Source organism: Saimiri boliviensis, chromosome 6 (assembly GCF_048565385.1).
Source record: "Saimiri boliviensis isolate mSaiBol1 chromosome 6, mSaiBol1.pri, whole genome shotgun sequence".
NCBI classification, from domain to species: Eukaryota; Metazoa; Chordata; class Mammalia; order Primates; family Cebidae; genus Saimiri; species Saimiri boliviensis.
This window is the reverse complement of record NC_133454.1, coordinates 48,971,338-48,995,649: the sequence shown is the minus strand read 5'-3', so window position 1 is coordinate 48,995,649 and position 24,312 is coordinate 48,971,338. Positions and strand designations below refer to the sequence as shown.

The 24,312-nt window shown below is 42.8% G+C and overlaps 1 protein-coding gene across 8 annotated transcripts in view; it reads right to left on the bottom strand.

The window, feature by feature from the left end:
* TTC12 (tetratricopeptide repeat domain 12) overlaps positions 1–21,818 on the bottom strand; it is a 51,205-nt gene extending 29,387 nt beyond the window's left edge. For 5 of the 8 annotated variants that reach the window (XM_074400601.1, XM_074400605.1, XM_074400603.1 and 2 more), the window contains exons 1-8: positions 21,742–21,818; positions 20,092–20,164; positions 12,977–13,140; positions 12,423–12,444; positions 11,744–11,821; positions 10,771–10,892; positions 6,427–6,486; positions 741–812 (exon numbers count right to left, since the gene is read on the bottom strand). In XM_074400601.1, coding sequence (XP_074256702.1) covers positions 741–812; positions 6,427–6,486; positions 10,771–10,892; positions 11,744–11,821; positions 12,423–12,444; positions 12,977–13,140; positions 20,092–20,149 — 576 coding nt within the window. In that variant the 5' untranslated portion in view covers positions 20,150–20,164; positions 21,742–21,818. Of the gene's footprint in view, positions 1–740; positions 813–6,426; positions 6,487–10,770; positions 10,893–11,743; positions 11,822–12,422; positions 12,445–12,976; positions 13,141–20,091; positions 20,165–21,565; positions 21,716–21,741 lie in introns of those variants that run through there. The other 3 variants (XM_074400607.1, XM_074400600.1, XM_074400608.1) reach the window with 3 other exon arrangements.
* Positions 21,819–24,312: the final 2,494 nt, after the last annotated feature.

Sequence of the window (24,312 nt, the reverse complement as noted above, 5' to 3'; positions counted from 1 at the left end):
ATACAATGGAACATTATTCAGCAATAAAAAGGAACAAAGAACTGATACACACTACAACATAAATGTACCAAGCAAACATTATACTAAGTGAATGACCTTAGTCACAAAAGACCACAGATTGTATGACTGTATGAAATCTACAGAACTGGCAAATATATAGAGACAGAAGGACTGGTGGTTGCCTAAGGCTGAGATGGGGCTGAGGGGAAAGGGATGACTGCTAATATGAACAGGGTTTTTCTAGGAAGGGATGAAAATTTTTAAAACTGATTTTGGCAATGGCTTCCTGACTCTGTGAATATACTAAAAACTATTGAATCATACATTTTCTACAGATGAATTGTGTGGTATGTGAATTATATCTCAATAAAGCTACTTTTAATGATGTATAATATCTTAGTATGGATAGACAGGTAGATAGACAGATTGACTGATCTGCATGGTTATTTTTAGGTGATGAGATTACAGCAAATTTTGTTTTCTCTTTTTGCTTATGTCTTTCGCTCAAGAGACTGAACAAACACGGGTAGAGACTGTTGCAGAAGAGTCCTGCAGCTGGTGGAGTCAAGCTAACTGACACACAACATTCTTCCCAACTTTAAGATCTTGAGCTTTACCTTGGAAAATACTAAAGGATAGATTAAAACCTGATTAGCTTGGAGAATCATGGCTCTCCTCTAGTACAACTGGGAGCATCACTCTTGATCAGACATGTCAGTTACATTCCTCTAAGAACTTACCACACTGTAGTTCTTCAGGGCCAGGTTGGCTTTTCCCATGTGGAAATACGCTTTTGTGCATTTTTCATCACACTGAATAAAAGAGAATGACTGATCAGAAGTTTTAGAAGATGTGAAGTCATTAGCCACTCCCCTCACTATACAGCTAAAAAAGTTAAGGTGAAGCTTTGATTCTCAGGGCAACTACCAGAGTTGACAAAACTTTTTTTGCGCACTTGTGACCAAACTAATTGATGTCTGCAAGGAGCCTGGATGCACCAGCAAGCTCTTCACCAAATTAATTAATGATACCTGCCAGTTTTCATTTCCATTTAATGAGATGCAATCAGGAAGCAAACCCTCAGTTTAAAAGAGCTCTTTAACACTGGCAGAACATTAGAATCATCTAGGATGCTTGTAAAAATCTTGCATCCCATGTCAATTACATTACACTCTGGGGTTAAACCCAGGCATCAATAATTTTTTAAGCTTTCTAAGTGAGGTAAATGTGCAGCTAAGTTTGAGAGTCACTGGTTTACTAGAAGAGAGGACAACTTACTCTGGGAAAACAGCTGAGACTACTATTATATCTTAGTGGAACCGGGGAAGTCCTTCCTCCCAAGTAAACCACAACATGTGTACTGGGACCTTCTGTTCATATTAGTTAAGATCAATAGGGATGTCCCCTTCAAAAGGCAGGTTTGAAACTTACAGCAGAAAGTAGACCATCTACAAAGGGGGCCCTGCACCTGCCTGGCCCTGCAGACGATGATTTGAGAGAGACATACACTAAAATCTAAGATATTCAGTTAATGAATATTTATTGAACCTCTTTTATATGCAATACATTGTGCCAAATCAGATGCCCTTCAAAGTTTTAAATATGAAGAGTAAAAGAGCTCAAGCTCAGGGCCAGGCACGGTGGCTCATGCCTGTAATCCCAGCATTTCGGGAGGCCAAGGTGCGCGGATCACAAGGTCAGGAGACCGAAACCATCCTGCCAACGTGGTGAAACCCTGACTCTACTAAAAATACAAAAATTAGCTGGGTGTGGCGGCGCATCCCTGTAATCCCAGCTACTTTGGATGCTGAGGCAGGAGAATGGCTTGAACCCCGCAGGTGGAGGTTGCAGTGAGCCGAGATTGCACCACTGCACTCCAGCCTGGCGACAGAGCTAGACTTCATCTTAAAAAAAAAAAAAAAAGTTCAAACTCGGGAGTCTAAAATGCCTGCGTAGATCCTTGTTCTGCTACTCAGCAGAAGTGGCATGTTGGCCAGGCCACCTAACTTTTCTGACACTCATTTTCCTCACCTGAAAAATGAAGACAATAGTAGTATCTCTCTCAGGTGTTTGTGAGGAAGAAATTATGTAAAACATCTGGTGTGGCTCTGGGTAACATAGTATTAGCTGCTATTGCTGCAGTTATATCAGCAGCAATTCATTTCAGAGCAAAAGAGAAAATTTAAATTTAATAAAAGAGAGAACAATAATTGTTGGAGAAGCCTTAGAGATACACTGTTGTGTATATCATTTCCCAATTCACTGCTAAGTGAATGGAAGTCATAATAATAATAATAACTGTGCATGACTGTTCAGCCCAAACCATGTGCCAGGCACTGAGCTTTATGGTTCATATGAATGATCTCACAGAAGCTTTATAATAACTCTATGAAGTAGATACACTTATTATCCCTATTTTAAGGATGTGGAAACTGGGGGTTGAATAGGCTCAAGGACACAAAGGTAACACGTGGAAGAGCTGTAATTTGAAACATGGCCATTAAACTCTCAAGGGTTTAAAAATGACACCAAACCTCCTTCAGAGAGGTGCTATAGAAAAAAGCATATAGACACTATATAAAATGCTACTGAAAAAATTCAGTGGAAGAAAATATGCTCTAAAATGCATACTTTTAAAAGGGCATGCAGAGGAGGAGGGATCTGGGCTGAGTCTTAAGTGACATGGAGAGGTGAAGAGAGGAGGATGGAGGGAGAGTTGGGTGGGCAACGACCTGAGGAGGAGAGTACAGGGGGTTTGGGGACAATCCAGCTGGGATCAAGGAGCAGGTTCTGGGTGAAGGGATGATTCCATCTTGAGCTAAATGGCAACTCCACATGGTAGCCTTGCATGCCACACTGGAGGAGGGTGAGTCACCAATGGCAGTGTGGAGGTAAGCTGGGAGGAAGGTGGCATGCAGACACGACGAGAGGAGGGAAAGGCTGAACAAGAGGTATGGGCTGAACAATGAGAGATGAGTAAGGAGACCAGAACAGTCACTTAGAACAAGGGCTAATGTCTGAAGTCCTGGTGACAGTGGGAGGGAAAGGAAGTGCAGATGCCAGAGTGATGTCAAAGAAAGAACTGACCAGGATCAACTAGCCACCAGTGATAAGGAGAGCTAGGATGTGGAGTCAAAACTGGGGGTCTAGATTCCTGAAGGACATGGTGTGTCATGAACAGAAAGAGGTCAGCCAGGGCAGAACGTGGGAAAGACTGAGTAAGAAGATGAAGAGTTGGCTTCTAGACATACCGAGTTTCAGAAGACATCAAGACAATCAAAAGGCATCCACAGGAGGCAGCTGACATGCAGCCCTGGAGCCGGGGAAGGGGAGACTGGGGAAGTTAGGTCTGACAGCCACTTGCAGAGATGAGAGTTGAGCCCGTGAGAAGAGAAGAGAGCTGTGAGGGAGTAACTGTAGAGAGAAGAAAGACAGGGAGCAGAGGGGTGACCCCTCATGAATTCACAAAGGATGAAATTGAGGAAGCAGGAAAGGAATGGTCAAAGGGAAAAGAGGAAACTCTAGTACTTCAGCTCATGAAAGTCAGGTCAGATATTCACAGTACATTCACTGGCAGAGCACTGGGGTTATAGCAGGTGGGAAAACCGAGCCCCAAGCATTAGAGCCTTGTCCCTGGCCTATCGTGTGTCACCGTGAAGTGCAGACAGTTGTGACTTGCCTTCGTCAGACAATGACGCAAAGGGCTGCTAATGGGTTTTTCTCACTAATAGGGCCATTCTCCTTTGATCATGTGTCAACCCTCACTAGAATTTTCTTGGGTGAACCCCAGCTTCCTTTTAAAGGAATTCTGCCTTCAGAGGAAGATGTATTTCATTGTGCAAGAAGTGTTCTGCTGAGAAAGAAATGATTCTGATCCTAATTGAACCCAGCTTTGCTGCCTTATCTTCCTTGACAAGAAACATCAGTCTTGAAATATCATCACATTGTCTCTACCAATTTAAAAGTGTCAAAAAAGATTAAATTGGCACGAAAGTACTAATACTATAAGTAATGGAGTGCCAGTGACATTCACTATTGATACATTAATTTTAAAGAGGGCAAAAGTTTTTCTTTTAATTCATAGCTGCAACATAAAACAAATCAGTATTAGTTTTAGACTGTACATTTTTTTTTTCTCATTTCTCCAAGTGTTTACCCAAACCTCTTCAACTAGGAGCCTCGCTGGGCATTTAACAAGATTGGCTGCTGAGTGTCAGCGTTTTTTAACGTCAGCTCCATTGGGTCTGCTTGGCCTCGGTTTCACTGTTAATTACATTGTACTTCAATTAACATTTGGGAACAGGCCAGTGTGTTATCCTGAATCAGCATGATGGTATGTCTGCCCCTTTGGCATTTTTCAGATCAGAAAAGATACTCCCGGAGAACCTGTGAGGAGATCGTATTTCTTCCACAGAAGGGAATGAGATCCACACCCAGGGACGGTGCGGTTTGAGGCTGCAGTGGAAAGGTCCTTTGTAGATGTTTAAGAGCATGGGCTTAGAGTTAGACAGACACTAGCTTCATGATCCTGCACCAGTTACTTACTCAATCACTGAGGCTTGGCTTCCTTGTTAGAAAAAGAGAGAAAATAGTGATACTGAACAGAACAGAATAGAATTTCGTGAGCATGCAGTAAATGATGTTGTTTGCTGTTATTGCTGGAAAAAACAAGGAAAACATTCTTGCCTGTCTCTTCTCTTGCAGAATAATCGTAGAAAAAGGAATCATTATCAAGCAAGGTGACAAAGTAGGTTGGTGGATCTACGATGCAGCTGTGAGGAGCTTGATGGCATCAGCTTTGGGCAACTCCTAACTTAAAGACCATATCCGTGCAGTGGGAGAAGATTTGTCACACAGTGTATCTTCTAAGGCAGGCGTCTCCAAACTATGGCCCGCGGGCCGCATGCGGCCCTGAGGCCATTTATCCGGCCCGCCGCTGCACTTCAGGAAGGGGCACCTCTTTCATTGGTGGTCAGTGAGAGGAGCACAGTATGTGGCGGCCCTCCAACGGTCTGAGGGACAGTGAACTGGCCCCCTGTGTAAAAAGTTTGGGGACGCCTGTTCTAAGGGATAAGGAAATCAGACACGCCAGATGTCAGTGTTTTATGTATGATTATAAGCAGAGGTGACGTTCTCATTCATCCCTGTTTCCTGTGCTTACCCTCTCAATAAGAAATAAAGTAGACATGGTCAGTATGCTGCTAGGAAAGTGTCCTCTTGTTTTGGGCCATGCTCATTACGCTAGGGTTGGTGTGCTGTAACCAAGAATTGAAGCCAAAGAATAAACCTGGCACATTGCCCTGCTACCTCAATTTTACTTCATTCTAAGGCAGGCGTCCCCAAACTTTTTACACAGGGGGCCAGTTCACTGTCCCTCAGACTGTTGGAGGGCCACCACATACTGTGCTCCTCTCACTGACCACCAAAGAAAGAGGTGCCCCTTCCTGAAGTGCGGCGGGGGTCTGGATAAATGGCCTCAGGGGCCGCATGCGGCCCGTGGGCCATAGTTTGGAGATGCCTGTTCTAAGGTATTGAAAATAATACTATTATATATAAAAAAAAACAACAGATAACTTTTATGAAGTGCTGTGCAAAATCAACAAGTTTTTTTTTAAGATAAAACACACATCTTAAAAGAAATTTCATGCTGTCTGCTTCTAGACCCTCTCGAGGGGCTCATGTTCATTCTCCTTTGCTGTTAGCAGCACTTAAGTGCAGAAGTCTGAGAAGCACTAGTTTTGGTTACCTAGTTAAAACCCCCTGTAACAGAGGAATTCAGGGGAATGTGGATTAAGGGTTACTTAAATATTTGGTCATGTCCCTAAAAAGTGATTGAGTTATTTTTCTTTTAGTAACTCTTAACATTTCCATCAACAGTCTTTACTTCTATGCATCTTTGATCATCTATTTTGGCAGATTTCAGAGGAAATGCCATGTATAGAATAATTTTGTCTGCCTGAGGCCTGACTAAAGTCGAATCATAGGAATTCTTTCTTCTGATTATTCCTCTACAAACAGAGAATGTTATATTTCCAAATTATTAGGGCCGGAGGGAAAAAGCACAAACTGAGAGGAAGAATAGCATTGCAGAAACAAGCTCCAATGGCTGGCTCTAGAAGAGAGGAGGCATTTCCATTGTCACACGGAACAACGCGTCTGATAACGCAACAGTAAAGAAGGAGCTGCTGTAATATAAGACCTTGAAAATTCAATAGCAGCAGCTCCCTGGAGTGCTTTCTAGGAACTAGGTACTTTTTGTGCATTGCTATGGCTCTCCTAACAATTCTATTCCATCCCATTCTATAGATGATGAAACTGAAGCTCTGACTGCAGAGACTATACTCCTTCCTACCTTGACACACTGGCAGCTACCTTCTCTCTACTTCAGCCTAACACTATCATGTGGGAAAAGAAATACTCTCTTACCTTGAGAGCCCATTCACAATCCACCAGTGCCTTCTCATAGTCCTCAAGTTTCATATAAGCCTGTAATGACACCAACAGCTGATATTCACACATGACTCTGCATCAGGTAGTTTTCAATTCACAAAGAAAGAGCATTTGAACAGTAGAATGTCAGTGATGAATTCTCTACCTGGATCAGTCACGGTCCTTGCAGGAAACAGACGGCACACTGGCACTGGGCAACTGAGGAGAGTTTAATACAGGGACCTCTTCCACAGTGAAGGCAGGGCATAGGGAACCTGACGAGGGATGCTACAGAATCCCAGGGCTAGCAACAGTGGACAGCCATTACCACGGCTATTACTGAAGGGGCAGAAGGCGGGAGCAATGAACAAAATGGGAGAGGACAGCTCTGCGAAAAGAACTACCTGACATGAGCTGAGGCCTTCGCCAGAGCCAAAGTCCAGGAGAATAAATACCCCAGTCTCACGTTCCCTCCTTCTTTCTTATTTTATTAGCTGAACGCAAATGGAAGCTAGAGGGCTGGGAAGCCAAGGAGCCAGTTCACACAGGTCAGCCCTCCAGGGCACAGAGCAGGGCAGGGAAGGATCTAGAGGGACACACAGAAAATACCCAGCTCACTAACCACATCCATGAAGGAAGAACTGGATTCTGGAGTCCACCCTGCTGTGAATGTTCCAGAAAAACACCAAGTGATAAAGGGAATCAAAACGACAGACAATTAGAGCCCTCATACACTGCTGGTGGGAATGTAAAATGGCACAGCCCCTCTGGAAGACAGTCTGGAAGTTCTTCAGATGGTTAAATATGTTACCATATGACCCAGTACTTTGATTCCTAGGTATATACTCAAGATGAATATAAATATAGATCCATACAAATGCCTGCACATGAATGTTCATAGCAGAATTATTCATGAGAGTCAAAAGGCAACAATCCAAATGTCCATCGGAGATGAAGGGATACATAAAATATGGCATATCAATACAATGGAAAATTATTCAGCAATAAAAACAAATGGAGAATTGACAGATACTATGACATGGATGAATCTTAAAAACATTACGCTAAATGAAAGAAGCCATCCACAAAAAGACAAATGTATGATTTCATTTATATGAAATATCCAGAACAGGCAAATATATAGAGACGGAAAGTAGACTGGTGATTGTCTCGGGATGGGAGTAGTAACGGGAGGATTGGGGGAACTGAGAGCGTAAGATGGAGTTTCTTTTTGGGATGATGATGAAATGTTCAAAAATTGATTGTGATGGTTGCACAACTCTGTGATTATACTAAAAACCCATTAAATCGTGTATCATAAATGGGTGCATGGTATGGTATGTGAATTATATCTCACTAATGATGTTATCAAAAAATGATAAAGCACTGCTTCTGTCCTCCTGAGCAGAGCAGAAAAAAAAAAAATGCAAGAAGTAGAGTAACATATGAGAGTCAGAGCATCACCACAAACCCTCAGTATCAAATGCCTGGGGCACTCTTTTACAATCCCATTAGAATTGGGGAAAATCTTGAAAATCAAGAATTGGCTCAGAATTCCATGATCCATTCAAACTAAACTGATTGAAAACTTAGTTCAATGTTTCCAAGAACTAGAGGAATATAAAGAAATGAAAGACTATTTACAAACAAGCACAATGGCTACTATGACCTCCCCATTAATTACTGAACACCGTAAGTGGTCAGTGAAGTCTTACCAAGTTGCACTAAGAAGATTTGAAGCACTCTTCTTCTGCAAAGCTCCCTGAAAGGCAGCACCAATCATCTCATTTGTACGAAAGGGTAGCCAAGCACCAGGAGTGGTGGCTTTGCCAGGGTTCCATCAGTCACCAATAATAAAGCCAGTACTACATGTAGGATTGCCCATGGTCAAAACTGTACCAGGACACTGCAACCACTCTTAACAAGGAACCTGATGAGATATTTACATGGACAAGCCAAATCGTGGGGTCAGTGCTCCAACTCACAGGGAATCCAAGTATCCAACCTAAGTGAGGAAGGAGCTGGCAACAGCCAGCAAATGAACTGAAATCATGCAGCTCTTGGCTCCCATAGCAAGGAAGCTGCGAGTGGTGCTTTCATTAACTCAGATTCTATACTAATTGGAAAAGATGAATCTTTGAGCTATCTGTTCTAGAAAGCATCATCCTTTTCTCCAGGGCCTCAGGTTTAATTTGAAAATTAGGGGATGTGAGGAAGAAGCTGGCATCATTCTAGACAGCTGTAGCCATGATTTCATGGCACTATTATTCAGGAGACATGCAGACTCTGAAGAAGTCTTTATGGGTTGCAACACTACTCTACACAGCTTTTTACTTTTTTTCTTCTTTCTTTCTTAAGGCTTGGATTAAACACCCTATAACTTCCTTAATCTCTTTTGCACATTTTGAAAAAGAACTCCTTTTTCCAAATAGCAATTAAACTCCAGATTAATCTAAATTACACCGGCAATCTATTGATCATAACATTAACTTCAGGGGAAAAACAAAGCAATGAAAGGTTAGGTTTTCTCTCTAGCAAGCAACACTCAATTTACAGGGTTTTTATTAAGTGTTTTCTAACACTGCATGCATACAGGGGAAGCATTTAAAACATAGTCAATGGTTCACACGGTTCGTAACACCAGGCAGCACATTTTCCGTTTCTTTGTTCTTTGCATAAGCTTTCTCCTTGGGAAAGCTGTGAGGAATCACTCCCTCAGACCTTTCCATTACATTTCTTTATATTTACCCACATTCATTCTTAATGTGATTCTTCAGAACTAATCAAAATGCTGCCTAAAAATGAGTGCAGTGAAAATGTAACTAATTTAGATGAATCGGAGTATAGACAGTCTGATTTAGATATGTCTGAATTATATAAATTTTTAAAAGCAATTCAGTTTTATTGCTTTCAAGTAACTTCAGAGTAATAGGACTGAACAAGCATCAGTAGGCAGATGTTTTTAGACACCAAATTTGGTGATAAATAAGAAGGAACTGTAATTATTCTATTAATTGCTTGCATTTAAATGATGCTTCTGAATTATCAACAGAAACTTAACTCCCTTAATTGGACTTATTGTGCTTCCAATGTTATGCAACCAAAAAAGGATTTATTGAACATCTGCTATAAATAAAGCATTAGAGGAAAAAAGTATATGGCAGTTTTTGCCCTCAAAAAGTTTATAATCCTGTTAGGGTAACACAACGTACTGCTAAATCAACCTCTGGGCATCTTTTTCACCAATTTACTTCCTTCTAACAAGTTTTCTCCACAAATTGAGGTAGTTGAAATAACACTTCAATTCTAGTCTAACTTATCCAAATTGCTAAACTAATGAGGTTATACTGCTTGGATTTATTTATCATTAAGTCACTGTCACTGCAGACTTTTCAGCCTCCAAATGTCCTGTGTTTTGCTTCCAATATTCTTCCTCAACATCCCACAGCCAGACATTCTTAATCTCGAGTGAGGGAAATTGGAGCTGATGAGGACTCTGCTGCAGCCTCTTCCTCTTGCAAATGACAAGGTGTCAAGTCCACCTCACACAGGTCCTGCTGACATATTCTGACCATGGGGTAATCATGTCCATGAATCTGCCAGTGTTTCAGGCCTGTCCAGCAGAGAACTCTACCACACAAAAACTAAACTGCTTTTCAAAGGTAAGGTCACAAGTGCTAGTTTTGTTTCAGCTGAGAACTATCAGCCTATCCCTTCATTAGGTAGTAAATGTATATCTGGGTGGTTTTTAACTGGTGTTCCAGGAAACTGAGCTAATTTGTGGCATAAACTAAAGCGTAAAAGCTTTTGGAAACCCCAAAATTCCAGGAAATTGGCTCTAGGACCATTGGCTATCCACGTTACCCCTGTCAAAGAATCTTAAAGAGAGATTGATGCAACGGATGAGAAGCTAATAGAAGGGCATCCCCTAGGAATTAAAGCTAGTACCAAAAAAGGAGGCTGGACAAATCTATTGGTAGCAGAATTTCAAGGTCCCATAGGTCACATTTCATCCCACTAGTTTTCTTCTTTATCCACAGAAACAAGGGCATGGTCACCATCAGTGATGTGATGAAGCTGACTTATACTATGGAGAGAGCTGATAACGGGCAGCTCCTGCCAAGTCCTCCTGCAGTGACTCCAAATTAGATCATGGTGAGAACACCTGCATCACGAAAACTGGTACATGGTACGTATAAGTCAGTGTCCCCCTCACCCAAAACAAGAGCCAGTTCTTATAAACATTTCCCAGCCCAACATCTAGTCTCATCTTTGTTTTCCCAGGTGTAGGGACAACTATTCCCCGAGAAAGCCCTATGGACACATCCTTGGCTCACTGACCTGGGCTCGGTTGGTGTACAGCACTTTCATGTCCTTCAGCTTCTCCAAACCCTCACTGTAGCGCAGGATGGCTGTTTCATAATCGCCTTTAGCAAATGCTTCATTCCCCTTTTCTTTTAGGGCTAAGGGAATATAAGTTACACAGGTGAGCTCTCACCACACATCAGAAAATCTCTCAGACATCATTCCCCTGATTTTCCAATTCTACTTTGACGGTCTTCGCTTCTATTGATCCAAAAGGGACTTGTCACTTGTTTCTCTCTGCAGATATTTCAGAACCAGCTTCCTCAAGCATTTTTTTTTTCTCGGAATCCACCCAAATCTTCTAAGTAGATTCTCAGAAAAAGTAAACGTTTCTACATTGAGACTCAGAACCACACTAAGCTTGCCACAGAGACCAACTCTATGCATTCAATGTCTCATAAAGAGAGTTAAATAATTAATTTTCCCAACAAATACGGAATCATTCAGAACTGCAGCACACACAGCCCTGGGTGGTATAAATGTTGAAAGTATTCTTCTATTATGTGTATGTCCCCCCCAACATACACAATCCCATCCCTTCCTTTCCCTTGATTTCTCCTCTCTTTTCTCACAGCTGTTTTTTTTCCACCTCATCTACGCCTTAGGGGAGCCAGTGGCACCACACTGCTACCCCCCACCACTTTCTGAGAACTGTTTAGTACTATTCACTTCGCTCTGCAAAGTGCCTAAGAGTGCTTTAGAAAGAGGTTTTCACTGAAGGCAGTGAAAGAGCTTTCACTGAAGGTCGGTATGTCCTATGCCTGCTTGTTGCAGCAGGAACAGAGAAAAGACACCAATGGTTTCCTTCTGGCCAGGTCCCATTGCCTCAAGCTCATCACAAACCTCACCACTGGAATCTAGATGTCTTCACATGTCAGCATATCGGCTTTCGTGTGCTCTTTCTAGCAGAAATCATCCCAGCCGTGGAAAAGTAAGGACTGGCAATTACCGTCTGCTAAGACTTTGTTTTCCCTCCTTCTCTTGGCTCGTTCCTTTGCATCCTTCTCCACAGATGCCAAGAAGGCCTCTGACAGCAGGGTAATTTCAGATATTGAAAAGAAAAATCCAAATACTATAATCAGTTCTTTAGCTCGAATTCTGAAGAGTTACTTTACAGCCACACGTACACATACGCACAGGGGCACACACACGCGCACTCGCACAATTCTGAGGCAACTAAAATGACATTTTCTTAATTTGACATTCAATGGTAATCTGTGTGATGTATTATTATACATGATGGCTATGATTGTGCTTCAAATTTGAATTATGTCTTTTAAAAGAGTTTTTCTTTGAAGAGAGATTTTTTTTTTGTTCCGTTTAGCATAATGAGCTTCTGAGCTGAGCAACAGAGAAACTAACGGGATCGCTTGAACAGCTAAGAGTAAATTGGATGATATAGAATAACTAAATTTAGTTTACAAAAGGTTGACCAAGAGAAAATAGAGAAAAAAAACTCTCAGGGCAGTTCCCTCCGACCACTAGTAACAGAATGGGATGATCAGTAAGTTTTTGTTCCAAGGTTGTTTATAAGCCCAGAAGCAATAATTTAAAGGTCTGGGAGCTACTATCAATCAAAACTGATCCTTTACAAAGAATAAGCATTGGAGGAGAGATGCTGTCCTTACCTGAGTCTGTTTCTTCTGCACTCTGTAGGATGTAGATTTTCATAAAAACAAAGAAACAAATTTCAAAAACCACTCTCTGATTTATATGTATATAAACCAAGAAGGCAAATAGTTGCAAACATTTCCTTTAACCATCAAAACTGAAGGGCTCAGAATTCAAGGGGCTTGCTTTAAATCAGAAGATCTGATTATGGGCACAATTGCTACGGGAATGAGGCTGCCCAGGTCAAGGGACCTCAGCTGTGGCTTATGAGTTGAAAATGAGTTAGAATACCGTACCTTAAAAGTACAGCTTAAATATGTCACACAAGCTCAGGGGGTGGGGAGGCCAAGTTTCCATTAAAATAGACCCAAAGGATTGTTTAAAGATAACCCAGAAACACCAAAGAGAAAAAAAAGTCAAATTGTATGCTTTCTTATAAAAAATAAATATAGTGAATCTAAGAAACAAAAGATCATTTCAGCCTCACTGGACAGTTTGAGATTCAACTACTGCCTTGGTGTAGGTCTTCTCACTGTATGTGCTTATGTAACTTCTGAATCGAAAAGGAAACCTTCATAGTAGTCTGTGGAGGACTGATCACAGTCTTGTTCAAGGTGGTCCTGCAGTCATCCTCCTCCTGGTCTTCCTCCATAAGCAGCAGTCTCTTTTCTGTCTCCAGGACAGCTTTCTGTTGCACAACTGGGTCATCAGAATTCATCTCCTGAATTAAATTGGCTAGAGAAGAAATCGGACATGACTCAATCAAACAAGAGATTCAAAAGACTCTGTTCACTAGAAAGAATGGTGCATAAAATGTATGGGAAAGAGCTTAAAGAAAAAAAATACAGAGCAATAGAAAGCAAGATAGAGCAAGCAGAACCAATGAGAAAAAATTAACAGCAGTTTTGTTTGTTTGTTTGTTTGTTTGTTTTGCCTGTAACAAGTTGCAGGCAAGTCTAACTATTAGTTTTAAGAAACAGGGTTTTAAGCCATTTTTCAATTCAACAATAATTTATGGAGAGTTCATTATGAGTGAGATATTATGCTGAATGCTATAGATAACAATGTTGAATAAAAAAGATCCTTCTTTGAAGAGTTTATGAACTTGTGTAGGAAACAAACATGTAAGTATAGGCAGCTCCAAAATTCACAAAACTACAGCCCTTAACCCTATCCTCACCTGACTTCACTTTACTGCCTATCCAGCTTAGATTCCATGGTCAATCACTCAGCAGCCATCCTGCCCACAAAATCAACTCCCTTGCCCTGCTATCCCACCTAACAGACAAAATTCCAGTTCTAGATGATCCAATTACCTACTTCTCTGTCTGTATTAGGGATGTAAAGTACTGACGGAGACAGATAGATGCCTGGGGCACTAGTCCAAACTCAAATGGACTTTCAGTGATGCCCAGCAATCCTTGTTATCCTAGGCAAGACATCCTATCATTCCCCCAATGACTTTTTACAGTTTGCAATCTAAACCTGACCCATCTCAAAAAGATGACCTTACTTATCAATTCAGAGAGGAAAGAGATGCCATCAACTTCCTGCCATTAAAACTACAAAACTGCTTATACCTATATTCATCCTTTCTTCCTACCAGGAAAAGGTGCCCATTCTTCTGTGAGGTTAGTCCCTCATTCTGGGCTGAGGATCCCATGATCCTATTTTGCATAATCAGGAATTTTGCATTACCAATTAATAATCCTATTGCACAATATTTTCAACCTATTCCATTCAATCTTCCTAAATGTATTTGTGTACTTTAAATCTCTCTTAATGCTCTGTCTCCTCCCCTTCACAGCGAAACTTCTTAAAGATATTTTCCTGTTCCAATTTCTTCATTTCCCACTGACTCCTCAGGGAAATTTGAAAATTTTTAATTGTAAAATATTTCAAACATACAGAAAATAATATAACATTTTTGTTTCCACACCATTTGTAAGTTAATAGTGTCTTTTCCCCAGCATGTTTTAATGCTTAGTATTTGTGTCATTTAGATTTTGCTGCATCACATACCACATCAAAACTTAAGTGGTTTGAAACAAACCACCATGTTTGTGGCCGAGTTTACAATTCTCTATGTCAACAATCTGAGCTGGAATCAGCTGGCCAGTTCTTCTGGTTTCAGCTGGACTCACATATACATCCACGGTCAACTGTCAGTCATCTAAGTGGCTCCGCTTTGGAAAGTCTGCTGGCTTTTGGCTTGAGGAATGTGAGCAACCAGGGGAAGTGTGTCTTACATGAGTGGAATGAGCGCAAGCCCCAGTTCACACACACTTTTCAAGCCTCTCCCTGTGTCATGTTTGCAAACATCCTTTTGGCCAAAGCAAGGCACATGGCCAACCCAGATTCGAGAGGTAGAAAAATAGCCTCCACTCTTGATGGGAAGAAAGGAATTTGTAACCATTCTTGCAGTCTATCAGAAGACTTTTTGTAACATTTAAACAATTTTTTAAATGGTTGTATAAAATATGCCATCCTTTTGCAGCTTTTTTCTGTTAAGATGCCTTAGAAATTTGTTCTTGACACATATGGTTCCAGTTGATTCACTGAAACCATTATATATACCATAGTTAATCCATTCTCTTACTGATAGCCTGGTGGTTTTTAATTTTCATTTTTCTACAGTAAATTAATGCTGAATTGAATACCTGTATGTAAATATTTCATTGTGCACATATGTTGTTCTTCAGGATATGGATGTACAAATTTTTACTCCTACAAAGGTGTACAAGAGGGAGTTCCCATTCTTCTACATTCTTGTCATCACTTGCTAGGTTAAACTTTTTGATTGCTGTCAATATAATGGACGGGAATGGTAGCTCACCAATGTTAGGATTTGCATTTTGCTAAATATGACTGGAATTGAGCATCTTCTTACTGGTCTGCAGCTTATGTGGATTTCTATGAAGAGCCTACTCCTATCTTTGGCCAATTTTCTATTGGGTCATTTGACTCTTTTATTAGTGAACATAATTTCTTTTTCAAAAAAAATTTTTTTAAGAGATAGTCTTGCTATGTTGTTCAGGCTGGATTTGAACTTCTGGGCTCAAGAGATCCTCCTGCTTCAGCCTCCTGAGAAGCTAGGACTACAGGCACACATCACCATGCCTAGCTGATCTGATTGTGAAACAGGAGAGTTCACTGATCTCCTTCAAAGGATGTGTGACAGGGGTGTAGCTTGCCTGGTCAGGCACCATTGCTGCTCAAACCCCGGAGGGGAGGGGAAGAACACAGATAGACAAGTCCAGGAGCCCAATTGGACATGTGTTATAGTGGTGCCCTTTCAGCCCTGTACCTGCAGACGGCTTGAGTGTTAACCAGCTCAATGGACCCTCTGCCATTTCAAAAGGGCAGAGGGAAGTGACAGCTTTCTGTATCCTGAGCTCTTGCCCAGTATTCCTGGAAGAACTGGGTTACACACAGGCTTGAAGGATGAATGTAGGGTTTAATTGACTGGTGGAGGTGGCTTTCAGTGGGATGGATGGGGAGCTGGAAGCGGGGATGGAGTGGAAAGCTGATACTTCCCTGGAGCCAGGCCATCCAGTGGCCAAACTCCCCTCTGACTGCTCGCAGCCAAACTCCTCTCAGTGTTCAGGCATTCCTCCTCTTTTCTCTGCTGTGTTGTTCTGCCATTTGCCTGCCTGTATCCTCGTCTCCTTACCTGCCCATCTGCTTCTGGAGCCTGGGGTTCAGGGTTTATACGGGCACAGGACAGGGGAGCATGGTGGACTAAAAGGCAACTTTTTGGGCACAAAAACAGAAATGCCTGTTCCCACTTAGGGCTGCAGATCTCCAAGCTTGAGGGTGGGGTCTCTGCCAGGGAACCACCATCTCCTATCCAGTATTCCCCTCTCTCCTATCCCTATCAGTTGTATATTCTGGACTGGTCACAGGTATTTCCAAGCATCTTTCCCTTGGGTATGCTTTGTCTTTTCATTTGTTTTTATGGAATATTTTGTTGAAGATATTTTCTCTTTAATTCTAATGTGTTAAATATACCAATCTTTTCCTTTACAATGTATGCCTTTTGTGTCAGTAAGGTTATAAATATACTCTTATGGTGACTTACAAAAGTTGTAAAGTTTTTTTTCTCATTTGGGTATTTAATTCACCTGGGGTTGACTTTTGGGTAGGGCAGGAGCATTATTTGTTGAGGAGTCCCTGCCAGCAACGTGTCTGGTCATCCCTGTTATGTGTGCAAATCTCCAGGCTCTTTATTCCTTTCCCCGACTGTCCTTTCCAGCACCAAAACCTCCATGCACTGATTACTATGGCTTTATAACAAATCTTGAACGTCAGGTAGGAAGAGTTGTCCTGCTTATTTTTTTCCTGCAGTTATCTTGGCTCTTCTTGGTCCTCTGCTTTGCATGTAAACTCTGCAATCAGCTTGCTGAATTTTAGTATATACTACTTTAGGAGTTTTGATCTAAATTGTATTTACTGTAAAGAATATTTTAAAAATTGATATCTTTACTGAATGAGTCTTCCTATGATTAAATATGTCTCTATTTAGCTCTTCTTTCATGTCTTTTAATTAACTTTTTTTTTATTAACTCAACTCCACACTTCATTCTCATTTCATTGTTTTTCTCCCTAATGTCTCTTTTCTATTCTAGGATCCCATCCAGAATACTATATGACATTTAGTCACATCTCCTTAGGCTTCTCTGTGACAATTTCTCACCCTTTCCTTGTTTTGATGACCTCGACAGTTTTGAGTAGTGCTGGTCAGGTATTTCATAGAACACCTTCAATTTTGGGTTTATCTAGTATTTTTCTCACGGTTAGACTGGGGTTACAGGATTTGGAGAAGACCATGGCACATCATGGCATATCAAGGATGCATGCCGCCAGTGTGATTTATCATAAGGTTAACCTCGATCATCTGTCCGAGGTTGTCTTTGTCAGCCTCTTCCACGGCAAAGTTACTTCCTTCCCTCCCTTTCCATACTTTACTCTTCAGAAGCAAGTCACCAAATGTACCTCCCATTTAAGGGGTAGAGAGGTATGTTCCACCTCTTTGAGGGGAGAGCCACCACATAGGTTAGCTGGAATGGATTTACTGCTCTCAGGGTAAACACAAATTCCTTATCGTGGTTTCCAAGGTCTTTCCTAATCTGGCCTCTCCATATTCAGATGGGACTCTTCTCTCCTTGATCTCTTCTTTCCAGCCACAAGGGGCTTTCTTTCCTTCGGTTCCTCAGAAGTACCACACTCTTTCTTAGCTCCTACGTTTCCTGCTTCCTGACTTCTCACACAGAATGCACCCCTGTCATCTCCCCAACGACCAGCTCCTACTCACTCTTCACATTTGGCCTAAATCTCACTTCTTCAGGAAAACCTTATTTGATTTCTGCTATGGACTAAATTGTATCCCACAAAAATTCACAGGTTGAAGCTATAACTCCTGCTATGAGTGTATTTGTAGATGGCGCCTTTAAAGAAGTAATTAGTGCCCTAATCCAGTATGACTACTGTCCCTATAAGCAGAGAAACACCAAATACATGCACACACAGAGATGATTGCATGAAGGTGCAGTGGGAAGGTACCCATCTGCAAGCCAAGGAGAGAGGCTCAGAAGAAACCAAACCTGCTGACACCCTGGTCTTAGATTTCTTAACTCCAGAACTCTAAGAAAATAAAGTTTTCTCATTTAAGCCACCCCTCCTATTTTGTTACAGCAGCCCCAGCAGATTAAGATGACCTCCCTAAGCTGGGTTAGAGTCCTGCACTTTATAATTCAGTGTCTCACATAGCACACTTGAATTTACTGCTGAATATGTTTTCTCCACTGGACTACTGATACTATGAAAAGAGGTCATTCTTTTACTGTAATCTCTAGGGCCTACCAACACTCAACACATAGCAAGAGCCCAAGAAGTAAATGTGCAGAATCTATATACATGTGGCTATATAAATTTAATTAAAACCAACCACATTTCGAACCTGAGCTGCGGCCATAAATACACAGAACCCTAACCACTAGACCACAGGGTGGAGTTATAAGCCACATTTCAAAGCTCAATAGTCGTATGTGGCTAGCAGCTATCAGAGTGGACAGTGAGGATTACGGAGCATTTTCATCATCACAGAAAGCTGTATTGGACAGTGCTGGTATAAATCATACATGAATGAACTTTGAGTATGAATAAAAGTTAGCCAGGTTAAAAAAAAAGATGAAGAGGCAGTGGGAATGGCAAAGACCCAGTGTAGAGTGTGAAATGCAGAGTATGTGTGGGAAAGTATCAGCAATTTATTGCTGCTCTAGTGTGAGGTAGGGAGAGATGAGAGCGGTAAGGACAAGGTCATGGGAGGACTTTAGTCCTGATGAGAGCGTAGGATTTATTGTGACTGCAAAAGGAATCCAAGCAGAGAAGTGTCTGGGTCAGATTTGCATTTTAGATACATTACTCTGTGGGGAGTATAAGCCTGGAGAGAGGAAAAACAATCAGGGGGTTGTTGAAATAGTCTGAGTGAGAGGAACCAGAACAAAGGGAGGGGGTGGAGAGGATGGCTCTCCAACCAAACTAGGTAGCTAATTGGATGCAGGGTTTTGAGTTGGGAGGAGTCCCAGATGACTTGTAAATTTCTGGATGGAGGTGTCACCAACTGAGACCAGGATGAAGGGGATGGTAGGAGAAGCAGTTTTATTTGGGAGGGAGAGGGCAAGGGGGAAAGAGATGATGCCTCAGTTTTGGACACATTAAGTTTGAGGTATTTGTGTGCTATAGTAGGTATGACAGTGACCATAGAGGCAAAGGCTCAGAAAAGAAGGCTAAGTGTCCATATAGAGGTGGGGGTCATGAGCAAACAGGTGGCAGGTAAAGCCACATGTGTAGACCAGCTGAAGAGAAAGGTGGCAGTGGGCCAAGGCCAGAGTTCCATGGAACAGCACTCAGGGTGAGCAGCCCAGTGAGGCACACAAGGCATTATACATGTATCACTTACAAAGCCACCCAAACTAGCTGTAAAATTATTTAATTCCTTGAACCCATGAGATCTGCTAGAAGCAGCAATTTCAACATATTGCTTATATTTACAATGCAAGGTCTGTTTGCTTACTGATTCGTCTGTTTCTATTCTCAGACAAACTCCCTGAATAGGGACTGACAGGTTTAGAATTTCTTGAATGTGATCTGTGGGATCAGAGTACATATTCTTTGAGATCCCACCTGCCTGAGCTTGGAAAAGGACGTTCTTATCTACAGGGAGAGACAGGAATGACGATCATAAGTCTTCCAGGTGATTTGATGGATCCTGAAGGAAAGCCATTTGATCTTACTTTTGCAACTCTAAAACAAAAGGTTCTACTCTAAAACAGGAGGAATCTCACACTGATCAATGAGGCTCTTGACCCTTGAAGGGAACAGTATGGGGCAACAGCAGCTCCTTTTGATCAGATTCCACATAGAAGGATACACAATATGGAAGAAAACAGTCAGCCTGAATTTCTGTCAGAAAATTAACAGTTTCTCTGATACCAATTAACAGCCAGAAAATACTGCTCTGAGGCTATAACTTGCTTCTCAATACCCCTTCTGTTTAATTTCAATTACATTTTTTTCCTAAGAGTTATAAACCTGTCAGGCCACCCAGAAACTTAGAGTAATCATTCTCTTTATCTACTCCACCTCTCTAAAGCAGAAATTAATTTATGATTTACTAGTACTTACTGATTTCATCCACATTTTTAAGAAATTTCTGCAAATCCTTCTCTTGATCAGCATCCATTGTGAACCGGAATCCCTGAGGGATGCAGCATAAATGATGAAATTAATAATAATAAAGCACTAAACAGAAGGGTCAGGCTCCCAAAACTATGAGACAAGTGATTATTTTTATGACAGGGTTTTGTTTATAAACGTCAATGAATAACAGCAGCGTGATCCATTTCACTCCAACTGCTGTTTAAGGCCAAGAGACACTCTTGGCAATGCTTCCAGAAAGCTTCCAGCCCTCCTTCCAGTGCAGAAACCGCTCTGCAAATAGTTCTTCCAAAGACAAAATCAACCAGTGATTTAGGGACCTGGCGTGGAGATGAGGGGAAACCAGCTGACAGATTGCCAAGCACAGAGAAATACACTAACGCCTGACTTTGATCATGACAGGCTGGTGTCGTCAGAAGCTTAGATGTGGATGTGTGACAGGTAGCAAAGCATGGGACAATTTGCATCTAAATATCCATCCTTGTTTAAAATACGCCTTTGGCTGGTTTCTGAAGAGTGAAGAAAGGCTACAAATTGGCTGAAGGGATTAGAATGCGACGTTACCACGCGTCTCTTCTGCTCCAGGTACCTTAGACATTATTTTACAGTTGTTTTTGTGCGAGAAGGCCCCGTGGTGCATCCATGGGTACTCAACGGCTCATCCACAGATCATAAAAATCAGCGGGAAGCTCGTTAAACATGCAGCATCCTCAGACTTAGCCCGAGATTCTGGGTCAGTAAACCCAGGACAGTGCCCAGCCTGGAATGTATATTTTAAACACTTTCCAGTTGATTCTGGTTTACAGCTAGGTTTCATAGTAGCGCAACACGCTTTTAACACGTAATCTGTCACAAACAAACTGCGAGTGATCTAATCCGAGTCTCAGTCTCCTCAGCTCCACCAGTTACACGCTGTGTGATGCTGGCTAAAGTCACAACCTCTCTGAGCCTCAGAGTCCTCACCCACACTACGGGAACGGTAAGAGGAGCCTGGAGGACTATTTTGGGGACTATGTAAAGGCACGCGAAGAGTGCTCACTGTGAAGCACCCTCCCTATATAAAACAGGGAGTGGGGTTGCAGCTTAACTGAATGATCACTAGAGTTTCTTCCAGGTCAAATCTTTGCAACTCCCACGGAACAGAGGCCCAGTGCTGTGAATTCACCTCCCCAAAGATATGCGGGTTAGAAGGCAGAGCGCGGGTGCATGGACGGAAGCCAACCCTTGTCTCCCAGGGCATGGATCTCAGGGTCCTCACTGCCTGGCCAGTGCCACCCACGGTAGGGCAGGAGGCCCAGAGCCAGGTGACGGCGAAGCGGCCCCGCGCTCGGTGTTTCACTCGGTAGGGCTCCGGCAGCGAGGACCTGCGCCCGAGCCCCGCGCCCAGCCCGCCCCAGACGCGCGCTGCCCGCCGGGCGCAAGGAGGCCAGGCCGCCCGCACCGTTGCCCGGCAACCGCTCCCCGGCGTCCGCAGGCCCCGGGCCCTCCAAGCAGGTCCCAGACCGCAGCCGAGACCGTCCCAGGCTCTGGGGGCCAAAGCAGCGTCCTCCGCTCGGCTCTGAAGGCCAGTCCAAGACCAATTCCCAGGGGGGTCCCGGGGGATCCCGCTGCACCGACCTGACGCGCCCAGCTTTGGACAGGAAATGGCGCCGCGATCCGCCTAGGCTGGGGCGGGCCGGAGGCCTGGGGTCCGGGGCGGGACCAAGGGCGGGGTCAGAGGTTGTGGGGCGGGACCAGGGGCGGGACCGGGGGCGGGAGTGGACTCGCGATCGAATTCGCCACCCTAGAGCGCTAGTTCCCGAGAGAGCCAAGTTCAAGGCCAAAGTCGGGGTTGTTCATCACACGCTAAGTGGTTAAGAGCTGGGGCTCTGGAGCCATTTTGCTGGGCTCAAATCTCACACCTCCGCCTATTAGCATTTATTAAAATGTCTTTAAGCACCTACCATGCACCTTCGATTGTGCTAAGTACTGGGGATCATATGCCTCCTCTTTTATTACTAACACTACTGAAACCAACCTTACAAACTTTATAAAATTAATCAGGGAAGCAGGGAAGGAAGACAAATAAAATCAGCCCAGGTTGCAGCACATTCAGCATGAATCACGAGGCCAGCTTGCTCTCCGGCCTGCTTCTTCATAACTGTTTGATGTCTGTTATGTCAGAATCACGTGGACTCAGTTACAAGACTACAGTTCCCTTTAACTGCTCTATAGATAGCAACCTGAACATAAATCATTACGTTTTCCACTTGGAGTATTCTTTCAGGTCCCGCATACCAGTGAAATTACTAAGGTTAGCTGTTCTGAAGGACCCACTGACACCAAGTGGTGTGAGGGCCCCCTGTGACCCTGTCCTGCTGGGCCCCGCAGGTCTCCTACTATAGCTGACCAGAAGTTGACTCACCAAAGAATGCAGCTTCCACATCCTGGTATTCTCATCCCCCTTACCCCACCTGGACAACCCCAGTTTTCTAGCCCATTACCCTAGATGATCTCCTTAAAAACCCCAGCCCAGCGCTCCACCAGGAGACAGATTTGAGGGGCTCGTCCTCACCCCAGCTCTGCTCCCCCTCACTTGGTGCCCTGTGACCCAACTGCTTCTGTGCTGCACATCCTGCTGTCTCAATGTAACTGGTCTGTTATATACAGTAGGAATACGATCTGTTGCAGTAGCAGTAGCAGATACATGATAGTAGTATATCTGCTACTGCTACTGCCAGATGTGTGATCTCAAACAAGTTACTTAATCTCTGTGGGCCTTAGATTCCTCATCTGTAAAACAGGGTCGTTAAATGATTCTCTATCCCATCGGGTTTCTATGAGAGGTACATGAGTTAATACAGGTAATGTGCCTTGAACAATGCCTGGAGCATTATCAATACCTAGCATTATTAACTATTACTGCTACTATGATTAGTATATGTTAGACTGGGTCCTCCAATCTTGATTATGTGTAGATATTGCCTGGGGATCTTGTTTAAATCCAGATCAACAGGCATAGGGACTGAGATCTGCAGTGACACTCCTCTGTGGACTGTGGACACACTGGGTAGCAAAGTACAGACATTTCATTAAATGCTGGGATGCAGCAGAGTACCAGTGGTACCTAGTCACCAGACTCAAAGAGCTTACCACCCAAGGGGAATAAGGGTCAATAAACAAAACCATCGTGTAAATTCTCATTGTGATAAGCGCTGTAAGAAGTAAAGGGTGAAGATCAAAGGTAGCACAGGCTGCCATGAAAGTTCAGTCTCAAACACTGAAAGTCTTCCCTGATGATGTGATGTTTAAGCAGAGACTTAGGGGGTGAGTGGGCACTAGCCAGTTAAAGAGAGAAGTGGAAAAGGAGGGAATGGCATTAGCAATTAGGAAGGAGCCTGGCATGGAGGAGGAACCAGCAGAAGGCCAGGTTTTCCTGCTGCATAGAGAGCAAAAGGTGCAAGATGAAGCAAGGGCCAGATAACATTAGGCCTTTGAAAACCATGTAAAGGTTTTCGGTCTTTATCCTAAGCACCATGGGCAGCCTTCTAGGGGTTTTAGCAGAAGAGTGACATGCTCGGATTTTTATTTTTTCTTAGAAAATCATTCTGGTTGCAATGCAGAGAATGATCCAGAAAGAGGTGAAAGGGACGCTGGGAGACAAGTTAGGAGGTTGTTGATAGTGGGTATTGGCAGTAGGAATAGAGATGAATGTGAGATGTATTTTGGAGGGAGGCTTGACAGCAGGAAAGTATCGATAATGACATTAGGTTTCCAGCTTGAGCCAGACTGAGGTTCTCCATTATCTGAGCCAGAGAATATGAGAGAATCACATTTGGAGAAAAGATGAGTTCAAATTTGTGATATTCAGTCCAAAATGCCTATGAGTTATCCAAGTTTAGATGTGGAGTAAGTTGATAATTGTCCCTTAATATTTGTTCTCCTCTAGAATATACTGTTTCCCAACTTTCCTTGTGTAATACACGACCACGTTCTGACTAATTAGACACAAGCAGAGGCAGTGGTGCTACTTCTGAGAAGTGTCCCCAAAAGGACGCTCTTCTTTTTGCCTTTTCTCTTCTGTGCTGATTGGAATGGGGACCCAGTGGCTGGAGCTGGGTCAGCCATTTTGAACCATGATGTAGAAGCATTGTGTTGAGAACGGGAAGTCAAGAACTAGGAGACTGGGTCCTGAGATCAAGAGATGCC